Consider the following 20,669-nt stretch of genomic DNA (forward strand, 5'->3'; position numbering starts at 1 on the left):
TCCATCCACTGGCAAAATTTCCCATAGCACTTCACACTATCCATATACTTTCTGTTCTGGGTCACATAAAGATAGCCTTGCATTGATTAAAAACAACGTTATAGAAACTCAACTGGAAACTGTTAACTGACTATTCCACAATGTAAAGCCCATGGACAGAAAAGCAGGTCAGTTCTATGGTCCCACTCCAAATACTAAATTTTAAGAAAACATATATATAAGCCCCCTGATTCAGAATACATTCTTCCCACAAAATCTGCTCTAGTGAAATTACAGTATGAACTCATATTGTGGAAGAATGCCCTTTATTTCCACTACTTCTCACAGAACATCCCATGTTTATATTAATTAGTATACTGTCAAAAAGGAATGTGTTACAACTTTGAAGTTCTTAGCTTCAATTGTTCATGCTTGAGTTTTGCCTCCCATAAAGCTGCACCACTTGCTGAACACTGGTGGGTGTGAACCAGGGCAACTCTCCTATATAAATAAGGCCTCAGGACTAAAAGTGGGGTGGAACTCAAGGCAGAATGTATATGTGTAGTACATAAAATCAGAGCACCGTGCTAGGATTTTAAAAGAAATAACTGAATAGGGTTGAAAAGGAATATTCCTGCTTTTGCCCAACCTTTCTCTCCATAATATATACAACCAGAATTATATTTAGCATTCAGTTTACGCTCCTTCTTCTACATAGACTTGGGATGTCAAGATTTAACAGAACTCTAATTTTACACATACATCATCAGAAATAAATTCTGGAATTATGGGTGCATGGCAAGGAGAAGAAATTTAAAAGTATACTTTAGTTTGTTATAGTTGCATGACATAGCTCACTAGCATAAAATGTATAGTGTACATTAACTGTGCCCATTAACTTTTAATTGTCTAAGCAGTTGTCTCTTTAGCAGACTTCTCGTTGTACATTATATTCACCAAGTCATTAACAGCTTTCCACCCGTTTACTTCAAATTCAAATTATACTGGTAATTGCTTTAAAAAATAAAAAACAAAAGCAAACACACAGAATCAGAAATCATTTCGAACCTAGCCATTGCTGTACGTCGCGCAAGTTTATTAACACGCTTTACTATTTTGAATTTGAACACTCAGGACAAACAGGCTGAGTAAGAACAAGGCAGCTGAGTCAAGAAGTAGGTTGCAGGTGGGAAGTTGCCAGCAGCAGGATGCAAGGGAAGAATCCTGCAAACATGAAGGTGTGTGAGGGAACCGCTGGGGCGAGAAACTAGGTGTCCCCCACCCAGGAGAACATAAACTTAAACAATATAACTGAACTCTGAGCAGTGGGACCAACAAAAAATACTTAATTCACTTATTTAGAAATAACAGCCATTACTTAGAAATAACTTTGCAAGCGTCTATGCTACATACACACTATTTCAAAATAAATTCAAAATAGAGGGCACATTATTTTGAAATATAAATCTAAACAACCATGGAAAAATATAGCACTGCTTAGGAAATACTAGAAATCTCTAAAAGGAAAGTTTTCCTCCTCTTTTAAGCATCTTAAAACTCTTAACTATTTTGAATTTGAATTTGATTTTGCTTCTCTGTATTCTACTAGTGAAATAAACACCACAGCCAACACTGGGAACAAATGCCAAATTTATTTCAGGAGAAAAAAAAAAAGCAACAAAAAAAATCAGACATGAAAGGCCACAAAATAACTTATTTCTTCATTCTAAGCTTGCCTCAATGCATTGTGGTAAAATACACTGCCAAAACACCTTACAGAATTTCAGCCAAGCAATGCTATCATTTGGATGCAGAGCAAGCTCGCGCTCGCTCTCTCAAAATTATACACAGGGTGAAATGTGAGTTTTGCTATTGACTTTAATCTAAATTCTTAAACTAAGTTAATCACTGTGGAATGTGAGTACATTTCCACTAACACCCCCTCCCCCCCAAAAGAAATCTCTCATTGCAATTCTCCAGCAAGAATTTTCTTCAGATCAAAAGCATGAATTTCATAAACCAAGTTTCAAAAGATGCATGATGTCACAAAGTGTGAAATATGAAAGGTTACGAGAAGAAATTTAGAAGAATTTGGGTGTGTATGGCATCAGCAATTCTACTTTTAGTTTTTGAGACGAGTCTCCCATTCTAAACATCATACATAAGTAAAGGAGAAATTCTTCTCGCTGTTAACATAGAAGTCAGTGGCTGTGCAAATCTGTCCTTAAATAGTACCAATGCACACGGCAGTTCCCACAACATTAGACGTGAGTATAAATCCACAGTGAAAGTCTATCAGTTACTGCTTTTGCTAGAACATAAACATTTTAAAATAAGATTAAGGATAAGCTCCAAGTCAAATGGGGCTCACACTCCTCCTCCTTTCCAATATTCCAGCCCATATTATTAGAAAATTAGAAAAATTAGAAAATACTAGAATTGCCAAATTCAGCAGACACATAGCTTAACTTTCAAGCCAAATGAAGGGGTTGCAACAAAATATAGGTTGAATCTCTCTAATCCGGCACCCTCAGAACCTGACTGGTGCCAAACGTGAGACTTTGCCAAACCATGGGAAGTCAATATTGTCTAAGCAGCATCACCAAAACTTCCACTGCTTACTGGGCTCTTAGAAGACATGTAGGGGTAAATTACAGCTAAGTAACTGCACAGAACACTGAAAGCCAGGACTGGTGGCTGTTAAACTTTATGGGACCACAGGAAACTGGGCCACACCCAGGATAAGTGGACATCCAGCTAATAAAAGTCATTCCAGACCAGGGATGATGTCAGATGAGAGAGTTCCAGACTAGAGTAGTTCAACATGTACAACAATGTAGAGGTCTGAAGGGATTAGGTGATGTAGGGCATCAAGATGTCAAAGAAATCCAGGTCATGGTGCTCCAGCTACTTTAATATGCTTGCTTTAGAGAAACCTCACATGCAACTGAGGACAATGGAAAAAGTGTTCCATTAAGAACAACAATAATCAAAACAGTTTTAGAAATTGCTGGGAACCTGTCTGACCTTTGTTAAGTAAGTTGTTATGGTTCCTTTTAGACACCTTCGTTCATCTGCAATCATCCTAGAAGTAAAATAATTGACTCAGCACCTGACTAATATTATTGTAATTAAGCTGTCAAGCAGCAGATTCATTGTTTCTCTGTTCAAGTACTTCCATGGCACTACCACCATAGTATCTGAGCTCCTACTTTCTTCCCCTCCCCCGGGACCATCAAAGAGCTCCCATAGCAGAACTCACATGGGTGATCAAACAAGCAGCAGAAAGACCAAGGAACCAACGCTAAAGACAAACAGGCTGAGTAAGAACCAGGGGGCTGAGTCAAAAAGCAGGTTGTGGGTGGGTGGTTGCCAGCAGCAGGATGCAGGGGAAGAAATTCTGCAAACATGAAGTGTGTGAGGAAACTGCTGGGGTGAGAAACTAGGTGCCCCTTGCCCAGGAGAACATATACAATATAACTGAACTCGAGCAGTGGGACCAACAAAAATACTTAATTCACTTATTGAGAAATAACAGCAATTATTTAGAAATAACTTTGAGGGCATCTGTGCTACACACACACACACTATTTCAAAATAAATTTGAAATAGAGGATGCATTATTCTGAAATCAATAAACCTCACGCAGAAGGAATAATACGTATTTCTAAATAGACACTATGAAGACACGGAATAGCACTATTTCGAAATAGGCACTATGTGTCTGAAATGCTATTTCAAAATAACTGGCTGTTGTTCTGAAATGTATTTTGTGTGTAGCTGTGTTGTTTCAAAATATCTTATTTCGAAATAACTCGGTAGTGTAGATGCAGCTTCACAGAACAGTAAACTTTTCACAGAGAAAACAGACAAGAAATTCCTTGATCTTAAAAGTGTGCAATCCAAACAACGGTTTTGATAGACAAACACCCTGCCTGGATAATATATATATAATAGGATAGAGAAGGGTTGAGGAAGGAAACGATTGATTCAACTGTGTTTACACAATAACATTTACGGCATGCATGTCTTCATGTAGTTCAAACAGAGTGAAGAAACATGGTTTGTTTTAACACTTGTAGGCAATGCTACAGAATTGTGTTTTCAGGAGCAATTTCAATGAGATGAGGGTGAAGGCTTAATAAGCTGATTGTTACAAGACAGTTCAAACATAAAGGTAGCATGGAAGAAGATGCTGAGGCACTGCAGAATTATTAGCTGAGATGAGTATCAAGTCTGGAGCCGCTGGTGAACATAGGCAGAACAGAAACCTGAGATGAAGTCAGATATGTCAGAGAAAGGACAAGAAATAGAAGCACACAGCAAAGGATGTCCAGGGAAGCGACTGAAAAGGTGTAAGAAATATGAACCAACAAACAAGAAAGATTATTTTAGCATCAGTTTTTGGACAGACTGAAAGAAGGCAAGGTTAGTATCAGAAAGACCTGGGAATAGAAAGAGAGTGTGGCAGTCAACGCTGGAGACAAGGAAGAATTCGAAATGACGACTCAGCCATCATGACAGAGAAGAAGAATAAAATTTTAGACAAGCCGGAAATTAAGATGTCACAAGAACTGGCTAGAGTGGTGCTGTGGAAACATGCAGTGAGAGGCAGAATTAAAAAACAATTCTCTTGATGACAACTCAATTGACATATTTATTATTTTATTATTTGACCTACAGAAGCACCTAGGGCTCCCAGTTATGAATAAGGGTTCCATTGGGCTAGACATTATACAATACACGTAAAACAAAAAGACTGTCCAGTGTATGCTCATCCAATGTATTGTGAACAACTTAGATAAAACAGCAACATGAAATCTATAATAAGTCTATAAAATAAATACTATAACATACATTGTAATATAATCTGTAAAGACACCAAAATCAAACCGGTAGCCTTTAGCAATTACAAAATATTGTTCACAAAGGAGAAGAATCATCAGTTAGCATAGGCAGCAGTAAGATGACATGTTGGCCTGACTGCAAAGAGGCAGACCCCCTGGGATACATGATGTGAAGTAATTTTCCAAAACTATAGGGAAGAAATGGCAGCAAGAAGTAAAACCAGAATAAGGACACTAAGGCTGTACCTACACTACAAAAATAACTTGGAAGTTAAACTTCGAAGTAGGGCTCTACTCCATTCCTGGGAATGGAATAAGGACTTCGAATTTAACTTGAAAAGGAAAATATGCGTAGAGATTCTGCTGGCTACTTCGATGTAGTGCCTAACTTCAAAGTTAACTTTGAAGTGAGTTCCTAGTGTAGGCGCACCCTTAAATCTATTTTAACTGGCTACTATGTCTCTTTCTAGAAGGAACAACAAAGCAGTTCCATAGCACCTGCAAGATTAAGCTCAATACATAATAAATAAATTTGTTAGTCTTTAAGGTGCTACAGGACTGCTTGTTTTTTGTGAAGCTACAAACTAACTCAGCTACCCCTCTGAGTCTAGAAGGGGTAGGAACATTACTCTCGAGTGCCTAATGTGTCCTACTACAGTTCTTGTACTTGGTCAAGAAAGCCAGAATTCTACAGCAGATGTCACCACTACTCCTGTAGCATAATCTCTCAATGTTCTAAACCGGCTCCACTTGCTTTCATGTATGGGTCCATTGTATCTTTCTCCTGCTAATATCCTGGAGAGCCACTTTCTGTGTCCTGAAATGACCTCCCTAGACCCACATGCTGTGAAGAAACCTCCCTCTCTCTCTCTCTCTCTTTCCTTTCAAATCCTTCCTTAAAGCCCTGTTAGTATTACAAACTTCACTTCTGTGCCAAGCTGCTTTCACAACAGAAATATGTATAAATAAAAATAAAAAAGAGCTGGAGGAGAGGAAACTAACATGCTATACGCATCACAGGTCTCAGAATTTTATGTATAAATTCTCTCTTGATCAACCTTTTTTTTTTTTTTGGTCACATCTAATTTGGGGCTCAATCCCACAGATGCTTACTACTAAGCATATTGCTTGCAACCTGAGTAATCTAAATGAAGACAGAAGGACTATTCTGATAAGTAAGTAGACCCAGTAGGAAGAATTTGCAAGATAAGCCTCATATGGCCTAACTCAAACCCAGTGAAGTCAGTAATTTAATTTAAGAAGAGTATTTCAGCATATTTGAATCTGGCTCTTCTTTGGGTACAGATATGTCCTGAGCTAGTTGTGTCTATAACTTCACACAAACGTTCTGCCCTATTAATATAATTTAGGTAATTATATGGCTCTCCTATCACCATCATTTCTGAGCACCTCATAATCTTTAGCGTATCATCCTCACAGCAATGCTTCTGAGGTTTGGAAAGCATTATTATCCCTGTTTTACAAGTGATGAACTGAAGCACAGAGAGGTTAAGTAACTTGCCCAAAGTCCCACATAAAGTCTATGGTGCAGCAGTGAACTGAACCCAGGCCTCCCACAATGTAAGGTCTCTTGTCCACCCTTCCTCCAGGAATGACGAGTGGCTCTTGGTCAGAGTTACACACACACAAATATGGAAGTAAACCTCTTCGGACCACACAAAAATAATAATACATGTATAGTGATAATTATAAGATAGATTCAACTTTTTAAATTTTTTTTTTACCTGACAGCATTCCTTTAATAAGGCAAATAACTAAAAGTTAATGAACTATTTAAAATTCTTCTCACTATATGAAAACTGTATTTTCTATTTACTTCACTTAAAAACAGTATTTATTTTTTTTAAATCATCAAGAAAATGTTCTTTCAAACACATCCATGTATTATGTTCACCTTCATGGTGCAAAGCTTTCACTAAGCTGCAGAGCACAGCATAGCATCTAGAAAAGAACGTTTCTTTCTAAAGCACTTTAATATTAGTATGTTATTCATCCATATTTTCATAGATTGGTAGCACTTCTGAGATTGCTCTATCAAAGAGTTTTTTTCAGTTTGCTTCACGTTCTGGGACAATAATACCGGACACCAGATTGTTAGTTCTTCCCTGAGGCCACCAAATAATGCATTTATGAAACTTCCATCTGCAGCAGGCAGCACACAAACACAAAAGCAATTAGTCCTAGAAACTGTAAGCTCACACCAGTTACAATAAGGGATAAGCATCAAAATGCGTTGCTTCTACCTAGCTAATATAGTCCTATAGTTGCTGTAACTTGTAGTCCTTAAGGGCTTCACTTTTAACAAATGTTTGTGTAAAATCCAGTGTTTCTTTCCTTTTTATATTAAGCAGCTGTCTACTTTGAACTGGACGCAAAAAGATTTTCACTGAACTCTATTGTAATACCTTACTACATTAAACCGTGGTATAAACTGGTGGCAGGCAAACTGCAGCTCACAGACACCCACCTGTCCCCTCTCCCACGTACTGGGAAGTACAGAGTTTCAGTGCTCCAGTGTGTAAGAGGTGCGTGGAGGGGGTGTTATATGGGGGCTCCTAGCCTACACGTGGAACACCAGTGGTCCGTGGGCTGCTGCACACTACTCAGATGAAGGAGGGCCACTCATGTGGCCCATTCACTCTTCTTGGTAACAGGAAGCCTGTGGCTGGGAGGTCATGCTTGGAAGAGAGGCTACAAAACTTCTTTCTTCCTTTGCTATCAGTGCCGTGAGCACATCCACCCATTAAAAACAGCCCCGACGCGGAGTTTGTGGTTCTGTCTCTACCTGTGCAAGCTGAGCACTTGGACTTTTTTTTTTTTCCCTGAGCTGGCGCCAGCTCTTGCCCCACTGCACCACGTGGCAGCTAGGCTGTTGGGCGGGCGGGGAGGGTCACACTTGTGAGAGAGGCTGAGAAACTTGTTTTCTGAGGGCCCCTCCCCTGTCCCTTCTCCATAGATGCCATGCAGAAGGGGTCTTTCCCATGTCCAACCGCATCACGTGGCAAAGCCCCCAACCCAATAAAAGGATGCTCCTGCTCTTTGGTGTGGACTACGCTGCCAGGCAACACCATGTCCTGGCTTGCGCATGGTGAGGGCTCCAAAGGCAGGAAAAGTTTTCAGGGGCTTGCTGCCACCTGGGGGAAGTCTCCCCCCAGTGGCTAAGACTTTCAGGGGCTTGCAGCCACTGGAGGGACCATCTTAACTGGTCTCTGAGCCATGAACCCCACACCCTCCACCAAAGTATATTTTTGGTGGCTTGCTGCTGCGGGGAGGGGGAACACATCAAATGGCTGTGCAGACACAGACCCCACACCACTGTACGGCAATGAGGGGGGCCAGTCCCCACACAGTCAATCAGGGCTGCCCCCCACCCCCAATCTGAGCAGCACTGCTTGTTAAAATTTGGCAAGCCCCATTCCCCATATTGGACAACTGTTTAGTGAAGAGGGAAGCCAAAAAATCCTTTTCCTAACCTTTTCCATCCTTCTGTTTCTTCAGGCTTTGGCCCCCTTAGTACAGGTAAGAGTGGCTGGAGGGCCAGTTGAGAAGACACAGATTCCTGGGTGCTTCCTGGGTGCTTCCTGGGCACAGAAGCATTCATGTGCACGTAAATTTGGCAAGCCCCATCCCCCATGTTGGGCACCTCCGTGTAATGAACTGGAAAGCCAAAAACTGCCTCACAAAATTTCTTTCTTTCCACACCTTTACTACCATACTCTTTCTTCAAGCTTTGCATTGTTCCTGTACTATTTTCAGAGCTCATGTTTCTGTAATCAAGGGAGGAGGAACAGTGGCTGGAGGGCCAATTGAGAAGACACAGACACCCGCTGCTTTTTGTAAAATCTTTGATAATTCAGTTATAAAAAAGCAATTCAGTTATAGAAGCAAGAGATTTCAGTTAATTTGGTGATCCTTGTTGATGCCATACTTTTCCTTCTTTCCTTCTGAAAAAATTGCCGTTTGCTTTCCATGGGAGGGGAATGAGGGTATTACAACATAGGAAGATGACATCACATACCCACAACCACCTGCAGGGCATTTTTCCCCAGGCTGCACCAGCAGAAATATCCATAACGCTCAGGGAATGAGGGAACTATGGGGTAAGTTCCCAAAATGAACTGCTGCAACAGTCAATGTGTGGCAGGAATCAGTCAACTTTGTGGGGAATCTGTGGGGAAGTAAGGATACTCTAATTCAAATTTATAAAACCCAGCATTACACAAACTATTTCAATAAAATCAAATTTATCTCATAGTACAGACATAGCCAGAGAAGTACTACTATGTCCATTTTACAGTTGGAGAACTGATCCACAAAGAGGCTGAGTGACCTGCCCCAGATCACAAGGGATGTCTATAATGTCGTAGGGAACTGTAATCCAGCCCCTGATGTCCAAAGCTTATGACTTAAACAATAAAATGCTAAGTTCTCTGAAGAATCAGGCCTTACATGTCTCAGCTAGGGCACTCAAAATTGGTTGATAATTCTGACATTAGTGTTGCTGTAAAATGGGATTTAAAATACCACTCACTGGAGTGTTGTGAAAATAATTACTTGTAATTCATTCATACTACAGTGATAAGCACCACACACACACACACACACACACACAAACTGAGAAAACTAAATTATTCTATATGCAGAAGATGGCTTGAATCATCTGCAAAAAATAAGACCTAAGACTACATATTGAACAATGAGGATAAAATAAAAATTGGATTATCTCATCATTAAGTGAGCACTATACAGTGTGCAGATGAAGGTTCAGCAGAAAAAAATAGTATGTGATCATGTAGATAAAACCTTTATCATACCCCATATACATAAGATGGCCAAATTAATGCTGTACAGGCCACCTTAATTGTGTCATTTCCTAATTTCTGAGTGCTTGACTTTGTAAACCTAATGATGTGACCTTAGGCTACACTACTGTTACTGTATCAGGACACAAACATATCCCAAAACAGCAACTCCAGGGCTAACACTGCACTTGAAATAGCAGCGCTATTTGAAGTAGGGTATTCCGTTTCCGCTGCTCCTTGTCACGAGAGGGGTAGTGGAAACCTGGAAATAGCTTCTTATTTTGAATTTTGGTGCTGTTTGTACATCCCCGAGCTCAAAAGAAGAGAACTCAGAATACCTCACACAAATTTGCATTGTGCGAATTGTGGAAGTTACTTTGTTAGGGCTATAGTGCAGCTGCAGCCTTAGTGTATGCCTTGTGTGCAGTCTCCCCGGCTTTTTAACAAAGGAAATTGGGAAAAAAGCAGAATTTTATCACACGGAACCATACTGACACAGTATACGTCATCACCACTTTCGCACAGGCCTCTGAAACTTGAGCTAACAAAGTAACAGATAGCAATAGTGGGCTGTTAACACTGTATGTGGAACAGCCATTAGGGGACATAAGGAACACAATTTGGAAATGGGTTCTACACTGATTTGGTGACAGTAGAGCAATTTGGAGATTCAAAAACCCTGGGCTCTATTCCAAGTTCTAAAGGGTACAAATCCTAGTAGTTACAGACCCCATAGTCTCTTATCTCTCCAATGTGTCTGTCTTTACTCCAGTCCCATCTGCCATCTCTCACTTCCTGTTTCAAGGCAATTATTCCCTGTCCTCACTACCTGACTGCATCATTAAAGGTTGAGGTGCTTCCAAGCTAATAACCCTAATACCATAATATACAGTGTCAATGATGTTTTGGGGACTCATCCTTCTCCGTAACGGAAAAGTCATCTGTTATTCACATCTATTAGGGGCATCGGACATTCAAGGCAGGTTTTAAACAATGAGCTTAGGGAAATGGTGCTCAAACTTTTCTTTCTGAACAGTAATGGAATCTCTGTGTGTCCCCCTCCATTACTGCACAGCAGGTTCAAGGGGAGCTTGGACTGAAGGCAGAGCTGATGGCAGCACTGTGGATGGGAGAGGAGCTAGGCTGAGCATGGAGAGGTAATGAGGGCAGAGCAGGGGGAAGAATGGAGTTGCAGCTATGGCTGGAGCTGTGCAGGGGGTGGAGCAGAGGTCAGAGGGGAGCTAAAACTGGGGTTGGAGCAGGCCTGGAAACTGAGCTTGGGCTGGGATTAGGGCTGGTCTGGGGACAGAGCAGAGCTACACAGCACTTCTCCCCCTGCCATGGGGACTGGCTCAAACCCTCCTACATACCCACCCACCCACCCCACCCCACCCCACCCCACCCCAAAAAAAAAAAAACACACTCCTCTCTACTCCCCTAGAGTTTGAGGACTTCTAGTTTATCACGCCTGCATAGAGATAAAAATCCCTCTGTTGGTGGGGGTCAACTGAGCTCCAGCACTGGGCTGAAAAGCCATTTTTCAGACATTCAGTCTCTGGTCCCTGCGAGAGTGGAGGGTCCCAGGGCTCAGACTCTAGTCCGAGCCCAAACTTCTACAGTGAATTTTAGCCCTGCAGCCTAAGCCTTGCAAACCCTCATCAGCTGATCCAAGGCAGCCATTGCTGGGCTGGAGATCTTATGTCCCTCTCTGGACATACCTTAGAGTCTGCCATTTCTAATGGTTATGCAACTCTGCCTGTAGTCTATTCTTTTTCTTATAACCAAGTGACATTTAAAAATCACAATTAAACTAACAAGTGAAAAATATTTCTTCATATAATAGGCTTTGAAGCTCAGACAAAAGCTCAACTGGGATGGGCAAAATTCAGGTTCTGTTTGGTTGTCATGGGCAGTAACAGAGAATTAGAGAAGGGTCACATCTGTTCTACCCTATATTCCTTTGCATAGGACCACAGGGAGGCAAAGGACGCATTACGGACCCTGACCAGCACAAATTTTAAGAGGTTCCAAGCTCACGCACATGAAGTGCATATGCATCTACAGTGGGATCCTCATTAACACATTCTCAAAGAATTCTTGAATTCAGAATTGTCAGTTTTATAAAGATTTGCACTACTGTCCAGAAAATTCCAAATCAATCAATAGCAACTTTAATACAAGTGGATTGATTTGGTCACGGCTCATATTCGTCTAGCTGCTGAAAAGGCAAATAAATAGGTAAAAGTTAATCAGTATGTAAGAGTGGATAAAAAAATGGGTAGGGTCAAACTAGTTAATTGACTAAGAATGTGTTTATTGTGTTCTTATGGAAACTTTTTGTTTTGAACAACATGTACCTTATATTTGAGGAATAGATGTGCTAGGGACAAAAAAAAATCTCCTAATATTGGTTTTGTTGTGTTCATTTTACAAAAACTTTAAGTACATGGACACTGTCACAACCACCATTTTGTGTGGCAAACACCTTTTTTTGTGTTGTCGTTGCCTCTACATGTATTGCACACAACCTGATCTCAGCCATTTCTTGACACCCATAGTCCATCTTCATAAATGGGTACGCAGTTTTAATATGATGCATTGTCGGTCTTTCACTGACTGGTATTTCTCATTTTTGTTTAACAAGTAGCTGTCACTGACTCTGCAAATACAGATTTGTCAACCGTCATTCTTGTGTGGACTCAAATTAGTTTGGAATGAAACCATCCAGTAATCTGCTTTCCTCTTCACATTCCCATCAGATTAGTGTAGATATCCAGAGGCCCAGGGTCTCCTTCATACAGCATCCATGACAATTTCGCCCTCTCCAGTTTTGCTGGAACACCCATTTGCTTCCAGGAAAAAATGGAAGTGCTACAGACCTCTCCTCCAGTATTTTGCTATGTTCCTTTCCAGACACTGAGGTGGTGTCATTTGCACCGCTGTATTTTTTTTTCCCCTCCTCAGCATAACATGAGCTTATTTGACAAATACCTGTCAGGGACATTCTCGCAAATACTTACTTCTGGCATGAGTGCAGCATGACCTCTCGAGGTCACTTTCAGTTCTACGATTCAATGATCAGTGATGCCGCTAACAGACTGGTCTTAAATTTGTAACCCTAGACACTCGACATGGATTAAAGTTTCAATAGGGTTACCATATTTGAATTTCAAAAAAGAGGACACCCAAAATGGAGTGCATCTGTAAGTATATATAACATACTAATACCACATGAGTTGGTAGCTACTGATACATATAAATTCCCTCTCAGGGGTGTCCTCTTTTTCAGAAAGTTCTAATATGGTAACTCTAAGTTTCAAAAGGTTAATATCCCCACCGCATAACAGGGGTGAATATCCTCTGATCACACAATTCATATTGTTATATATATGAATTCTATTAATTTTGAAAAGGGGAAAAAAATAGATAATGAGTTCTACTAATCACACTCATTTTTGGGATACATAGTCTGATCTGTAATGATACAAAGCAGGTGCATTGATTTTAAAGTATGGAAAATGAGCATTTAAAGATAAATTTTAACATATCTGTGGCTATAGATGTGACTTTTCCTAGTCATTCTGCCATCATATACAAATAATTAAAATTCTAATCAAACAGACATATTCTCAGTTAAGAATAAATGCAGAGTCTGCACTGTTCCTCTTGGTTCAAGCAATACTGAGATCACATGGGTTACATTTTTCTATACTTGTACTCCCTGTTACCTGAAGGCCAGGTAGCATACTTCACTTTGCAATTTCACATGAAAATCTATGGGCAAATCATTTTTATGCTGTTACCTGCAATATATATATTTAAAAATTACATTCATGTATATTGTGAACTAATGTGCACAGTCTAAACTTATATGATTCTCACTAGCACAACATCTGGGGGTATACCAAGGACATTATACTGCAAACCCTTACTCTTGTAAAAATTCCCTCTCAAAGAGTCCCAGTGACCCTTTACATTTGTAAGAAACATCAGTTACCACAATAGAGTTAACATCTGTGAAAGATTAGGGTGCATTAAAATAACAGCTCCTCCTTTGGCAAAGCAAATACCTTAAAATTGTACATTTCAGTCTCAATACCGAGATTATTATTGGAATAAAATATCACCTCCAAATAGCCACATTTGTTGGTACAAATCAATCACGATAATTTCAATGGCCAATCAACAGAGAGAGGCCAAATTAGCTTACTCCTCTCAAATATGGCAGATCATTTCTAGGAAGTGGGCAACACCACCTGGACTATGCTGTGGACCAACCCAGGAAACTATTCTGGACACACACAGGCAAAAAAAACTTATATTACATTTGAAAAGGTAAACAGTTATTTGATTATGATCATCTCTTCTAACTACAGAATGACCATTTATGGGCATTTATCCAGGATTTTATATTGCATTACGCAAAAATTAAATGATTATGGGAAAGTAAGGGCTGATAGCACGACTTTTATTTCAACAACTGTATTTAAAATAAAGAGGTTTCAGACATTATAATGTCTTGGCTCTTTTAAATAGAAACAAAGCAAAAATAAATATACAGCTCAGGCAACAGTAACATTTTAAATAATTGGATTTTCTTAATCTGTGGGGATACAGATTTTGTACTACATTTAATTTTGTTAAGTAGGAGGAAGATTATTTCAGACAAGGTACAAGGAAAGAGTCATCCCACTTTTCTTAAATCATATACAAAAGCTAAAAGCTCTACATACGTAAGATTCTGTTTTTTCACTAAAATAAATCTACATTTAAAAATTTAGTTTAATCCATATACAGCTATAAAATCGTAATTATATAGATGTTGGCCTAATATGGACTTTTTAGAAAAACTTGTGTTTGACTACCCATACTTCCATAAAGACCTCTTTCTTTAAAGTGAATGAGTTCCCTGGACCACATGCTCTGGTCTCTAACAAGGCACTGAAGAATGGTTGTGTTAATTTTAACTGTAAAGAAAATAATCACCCACAAATGTAAACTTATTTTTCTTTAATGAAGCTCTCACATACCTATTTGCTCTCTAGTGAAAATTCTAGTGAAGAATTGGCATGCTAGCAGCTGCACCTGTTTCTGGTTTATGGCTTGTGGTTCCATTAGGGGTGTGGAAGAAATATTTTAACTTGAACCAGGCTTTAAATATTTCAGTGTGTAATATGCTCAGATTTAGATTGGTGACTTACAAACTAAACTATTTCCATATTATCTTCAAAAAAACATATTTTACAATTATTTTAACATAAGATTTAAAAGATCGCAATGACGTGCAGAAGTCATTTATCAAATAGCTCTTCTAGAAGTCAAAGTTCTGAGTTCAAAATATGTTGGGGAAAGTTAAAAGTTCAATAACTCTATAAACAACTGAATGGCTATTTCTTCATGGATTACATAAATTTCTTTAAGACTGAATCAGGAACTAGATTTTTAAAGGAACATTTTGAAACAGGAGGAAAAATATTTTTAAAATGTCTTCTCATTAATATCTTTAGGCAAAAGCTTTCAAAATTGGATACACAATACCAGAATTATAGAAACAATGTCACAAGTGTTTAATGCATTGTTATAAAAAAATGGAGCATTACACTGAAGGCATTCATTACGCTATAGAAATTATACTGTCCCTGTGTAATAATCCTCTGTGACAGATTGGTGGAAGAGCCTAACAGCACTAGTAGTGGTTAAAAATGTGGAACTTTAAGCTGCTTGTATATGATGGGGGTCAGGAAGTGTATGTTTACACATCTGCGCATAAACATATCTGCTGGCTAAAATTCATCTACACTGATATTTCTCATCTGAAACAAAAAATTAACTCCTAAGATCTTATCTGATACATGACACCACAATCAAGACTATCAATTCAGGTGCTAAATCAAAAGGCTATGCAAAATAGCTAAAAGAAAAATGAACCGATGTTTCTTCTTTTGCATGCATTTTCTATAATCCAGAGAGGTAGAACTTGTCAAATGTATATTGCAGCTTCATCTTTCATTGACTAAATGATAAATTTATTAAATCAGCAAGTTATTACAGACCATGATGTGCTGCATGCACCACAAATGCATATTTCCATGCTACTGAATATGCTTTCTACCTATTTCAGTGGAATATTCAGTGAAATAACTTTAATAGAAATATTTTCCTTAGCAGCAAAATAGTTACTTTCAAAAAGCGCCCAAATATATACTGTACTAAACCTCCCTTCAAACAATCCAGAATTTTAATCATTTTGATTTGTCTCACTGTTTTTGTCCTAACATCTCTTACTCTAACTTCTCTTTTTCATCGTCTGCTGCTGTTACCCACGTATTTTAACCCTAAATTATCTAGCAAGAGAAACTCTAAATAGACAAACAAAAGCAAAAATGCAAGCTGTGATAAATGAATTATGGATAAAAAAAATTGTCCTCTCACCTCACTGTCTAATTTAGGATACTATATAGCACCTATAATTGTAGTATCTAATCTTCCCAAGGAAATTTTGTAAGATAAACGCCCTTGTCTTGAAGCAGGTGAGGTTTTATTAAAATTTTCCCATCTCCTTCTGGATAAATGACTCTACCTGGAAAATAATTCTTTTAAATTCACCATATAATATTCCATATCTGCTCATGGAAGCAACAAATACTTTTGGTTAAAATGTAGGTAACTCAGATTTGAAACTAGTCTTGCATAGGTGTAAGTGAAAGTTTAAATGTTAAACCCTCATTATCCTCTATTTCAAATAATTATATATGTCTATTTATGAAAACAGAGGATTCAGGTTTTTCAGCTGTATTACTCTTTTCCTCTAACAGGATGGATGTATAAAGGCAAGTGCTTCAAAAAAGAAAGGGAAAAGAGAAGCACTGTACTGGTTTAATGTAATTTCAAATACTTTTCTTTCTTGTTTCACACTGAAAACTGTAGTTCACAGAACATACACATTTATGTCTGTATGAATACTTATCACATTTGGACCAGGGTTAAATGATTTTAAGACCACACTGTGAACAGAGTGATATCACAGGGCTCCATATTTATTGTTTTGAATGCCATATCAAGTTTGTTCGTCTTACAAGCTAACAGAGAAGTTTTCTAACTGACAGCCTTGGAAATTCACACCGGGATCTGAAAACTCTTGCTGTGTTCTTTCTCCTGCTCAAATCATCAATAAACATTTTTGCTGGCAAAACTTGACAGTTAATTGATGTTTGAAACAGGACAGAATCCAGCTTGTTCTCCTATAATTCTGTAGTGCTAAATGTATGTTAAAAATACATTTTGTCAGTAAAATAAACCTGACCTAAAGACATCCAAAGAGCATCTTCCACATGGTTTTCTCAGTCTAACTGCACTTTAACTATACTAGTTACAGAAACATTAGACAACAAACCCATGAAAAGATTGGGGTCAGGAATCTTAGAAGAGTGATTTAAGAAGCAAATAAATACATGTTCCTTTGAACCAGGGATTCCCATACACTTCAATTATTCACCCAGACAAGCATATACATCAAAGAATCAAGCAAAGAGTTCTACTACTCATCCCAATGTGCATATGCTAGTTTGCATAACTAGGTACATTTTTACCTGTAGATATTAGGTGAGTTAAATTAGCATGAAAATATCTATGCCAAAAGGACTATATAAACAAATGGAAAATTCAGACAAGGCAAAAAGAGGGGAGATACTTTCTGAATTCAGCTCTCCTCACACACACAGATCTAAACAAAGAAAATTAATTAGAAGATTTTCATAAACTGAGAAAGGTTTATTCCACTCCTGCAACCAAAGCCTGCAGTTCATCTGGCATCTTCCTCTTTCAGAGTAACCAAACTTCTCCAAGCCAGTTTGATTCCTGTTTAATTTCTTCTATCTAGCACAGATAAATCAGCACATGCCACATAAAGGTTCAACTCACAAACTTCAGCTGGAGTGGTGAATAAAAGGACACCAGAGTTTCACATTCCATGCATCATCATAAAACAGAGGAGGCCTAAAGTAGAATCTGATCCATTACCATATGGCATAAATATAGTGTTTTCTTATCCACTGTTTTGAAATGTGATGTCTGTGATATTCCACAACATGCCACAAAACAAACAAAAACCCAACACCCCATGGCTTAAGTGTCCATTTTAGGGACCAGATCCTGCAACTCTCACTATAGCTGAATCACCCTGCACTCCCATGAGTAACCCCACTAAAGTCTCTTGGTTTTATTTCATGAGTATGGAAATGCAGTACAGTACCGGCCTCCAAAGTGTCCTGATTTCGTTTCCATTACAATTTTGTTCAGCCTTAACATTACTGGACAAATATTGGTCTGATTAACACCCAATTACAAGCCCTTTTGTCAGGGAACTCCATGGTATAAACTGGCGATGTCTACCGACCAACTAATTTTTCTCGGTCCTCCCACCAGCTCTTACTAGATAAGGAATAGGATTTTAAAGGGGCTCTAAAAACGGCAGGTTTTGCCATCACCCAACAAACGAAACCTGATGAGTTTTAAGGCTGGTGACCATAGTAGCAAGGCACATGTCCCAGATTTGTTTGCTCAGACTGGCTCTATTGGGTATGTCACTATCTCCCCGCGATGCCCGGGCTGCAATTGCTCAACAATGGTATGTCCTTAGTCCAGGAAATGTTACTGCTCGGACATCTTGTTTAAATCCTGTCTGTGCCACTACCGAAGAGCTAAAGGGCCGCGGAAACGCCTCTGCCCTAGTTTGGGGTCGGCCTGAATCACCTTAGGATCATTAAAAGGAGCGTTTGGGAAGGATAAACCCCATGCTTCGGGCCACCAGGCAAGATCGCGCCCCCTCGAAGCAGCCACTGCCGGGGGGGGGAAGGTGACTGGAAGGGACGGACCTAGGGCTTGGAGCTGCTCTGCCCGTTTCTACACCCCTTCCCCCCCCGGCCCGTTGCAGCCCCTCGGGCAGCCCAAGGCGTGCGCGTTGCACGCCGCTCTGCTTTAGGGACCCACTCCAGGGGACCGATGAATGGCTGCGGGCGGCTGGCCCCAGTCCGGAAGGGCGCAGCCGGGAGAGCGCGGCTGGCTGGGCGAGCGCCGCTGGCGAGGGCGGGCAGACCCCGGGAGGCGCGGGGTGGGCGGTACCTGCTTGTCCAGCGCGGGGTCCCTGGCGCTGCCGGCCGAGGCGCCCTTGGGGGCCGGCGCCCGCTCGCAGCTGCAGCCCTCCAGCATGTACATGCCGGCGGGCCGGGCGCTCTGCTCGCTCTCGAAGTAGAAGAGCACGTTCTGGTAGAGCGCGAACCACTTCTCGTGCCAGCGGCTGGTCTCCGCCGTCTTCTTGCTCAGGTAGCCGCGCTTGGTGCCCTCCTTGCGGGCCAGCAGGGCCAGGTACAGGGCGTGCCCCTCGTTGTAGCGCACGCTCTTCTGCATGGTGCCCGGGCGGCGGGCCGGCGCTCCCTGCCCGCTCACCGCCCTGCCGAGCCGCCACGGGGCTGCATGGGCTCCGCCCGCGCCCACTGGGCAAGCGGCCGGCCTCGGCGCTCCTCCTACGCGCCCGCGCGCCCGCCCGCCAGGGGGCCGCTCTCGGAGAGGCGCGAGCGGCTCCCCGCGCTGCCCTCCCGGAGGCGGGATGCGGCTCTGAGGCGCTGGGCGCCGCGGCGGCTCCCCCCGGCTGAGGTGGGAGGGGAGACGGGGACTGGTGCTGTCCTCGCGGGCTCGGTGCTGCTGCTGCTGCTGCTTCCCGCTGGGCGGCGGCGCGGCCTGGGCGAGGGGCGCCCGCACTGACCCCCCTCCAGGCGCCGGCTCCCGCCGCCGCGCGGTGCCTCTCTCCCAGCCCGAGAAGTTGCGGGCGGAGCCCGAACCGCAGTGGCCGAGGGCAGAAGCGCGCCGAGCCCGCGAGGCTCCCCAGCAAACTCCGCCGGGAGCCAGAAAGGGAAACGTCACGTGGCAGATCAGCTGTAATCGGCTTTGAGCCCAATTTAAAGAGCAAAGTCGCAGCAGCAGCTCCCGGTCCCCGTCGGCCTCCTCCCCCTGCCTGTCCTCGAGGGTTTATCTCCGTCCCGCCGATGGGGCGGGGAAGGGGGAGGTAGCACAGCAAAGCCCGAGAGAGAGAGAGCCGGGCACAGCGCTGAGGGGGGGTGGCGAGCAAGCAGGGGCAGGGTGCTGCAGTGTGTCCTTTTCCTCGCTGTGTCTAAACCCCCTCAAGCGAAGTGCCTCAGACTTAGCGCTGGTCGCATTTGGTCATAGCTTGTCTCTCATTTCCTTTGCAAAGGATTAAAAGCGGAGGATATCAGCAACACGAAGGAAGGAAATGTCTTAAGCACATCCCCGGGAAAAATTCAGACCCTGGGATTTTTTTTGGTATATAATTTCTTTGTAGGGGACTTGGTTTGTTGTTGTTGCCATTTTCTAATGTTCATGACTTTAATAACTATATACAGAAGCTGCTGTATTTTTTTTCAAATTGTTAATATTTGAAAGAAATTTTAATAGCACAAAATAGATCCAATTAAAGCGTGAATATTGAACATAGGCATATGCAAGTTATAGGATTTACAAAAACATCAGTGATCAATTAAAAACCAGTATTAGCAGAAGTCAGTTTAAAACATTATAGATATCTTTATTGAAAGGAATTTTTTTTAAAATGTGGTTTATAGAAATTACAAATGTGGTCTTTTCCAGGTACCTGTTTAAGCAAATATGAAGGACTCAATGTACAGTGGGCTTTATATCAGAATCCATTCTACTCTAAAATGAGCCACTTAAGTTTTATCTTAAATTACTACTATTTGGTTTTAAGAATAATTTCAGTAAAGAAACCTAAAGGCCTGACAACATGGAGAAAGTTGCAGAAATGAGATGCCAGGTCCCAATCCCACAAAAAGCACAAGTTATTTTACATTTAGTTCAACAGGAGCAAATACCTGCATAGTTTTTAAGTGATATGGGCAAGTGGATGCATGTAACTAATAAAAAAAAGAAGAAAAAAAACAAACTAGTTTTACTTGGCATATACAATTTTTATGTAACAGCAATTCAAACT

The 20,669-nt window shown here is 41.0% G+C and overlaps 1 protein-coding gene across 1 annotated transcript in view; it reads right to left on the minus strand.

The window, feature by feature from the left end:
- RASGRF2 (Ras protein specific guanine nucleotide releasing factor 2) overlaps positions 1–19,447 on the minus strand; it is a 199,736-nt gene extending 180,289 nt beyond the window's left edge. Inside the window, exon 1 of the mRNA XM_074995389.1 lies at positions 18,770–19,447. Coding sequence (XP_074851490.1) covers positions 18,770–19,054 — 285 coding nt within the window. The 5' untranslated portion in view covers positions 19,055–19,447. The remainder of the gene's footprint in view (positions 1–18,769) is intronic.
- Between the last annotated feature and the right edge of the window lie 1,222 nt (positions 19,448–20,669).

The sequence above is a fragment of the Carettochelys insculpta genome, chromosome 5 (assembly GCF_033958435.1).
Source record: "Carettochelys insculpta isolate YL-2023 chromosome 5, ASM3395843v1, whole genome shotgun sequence".
Taxonomy (NCBI): domain Eukaryota; kingdom Metazoa; phylum Chordata; order Testudines; family Carettochelyidae; genus Carettochelys; species Carettochelys insculpta.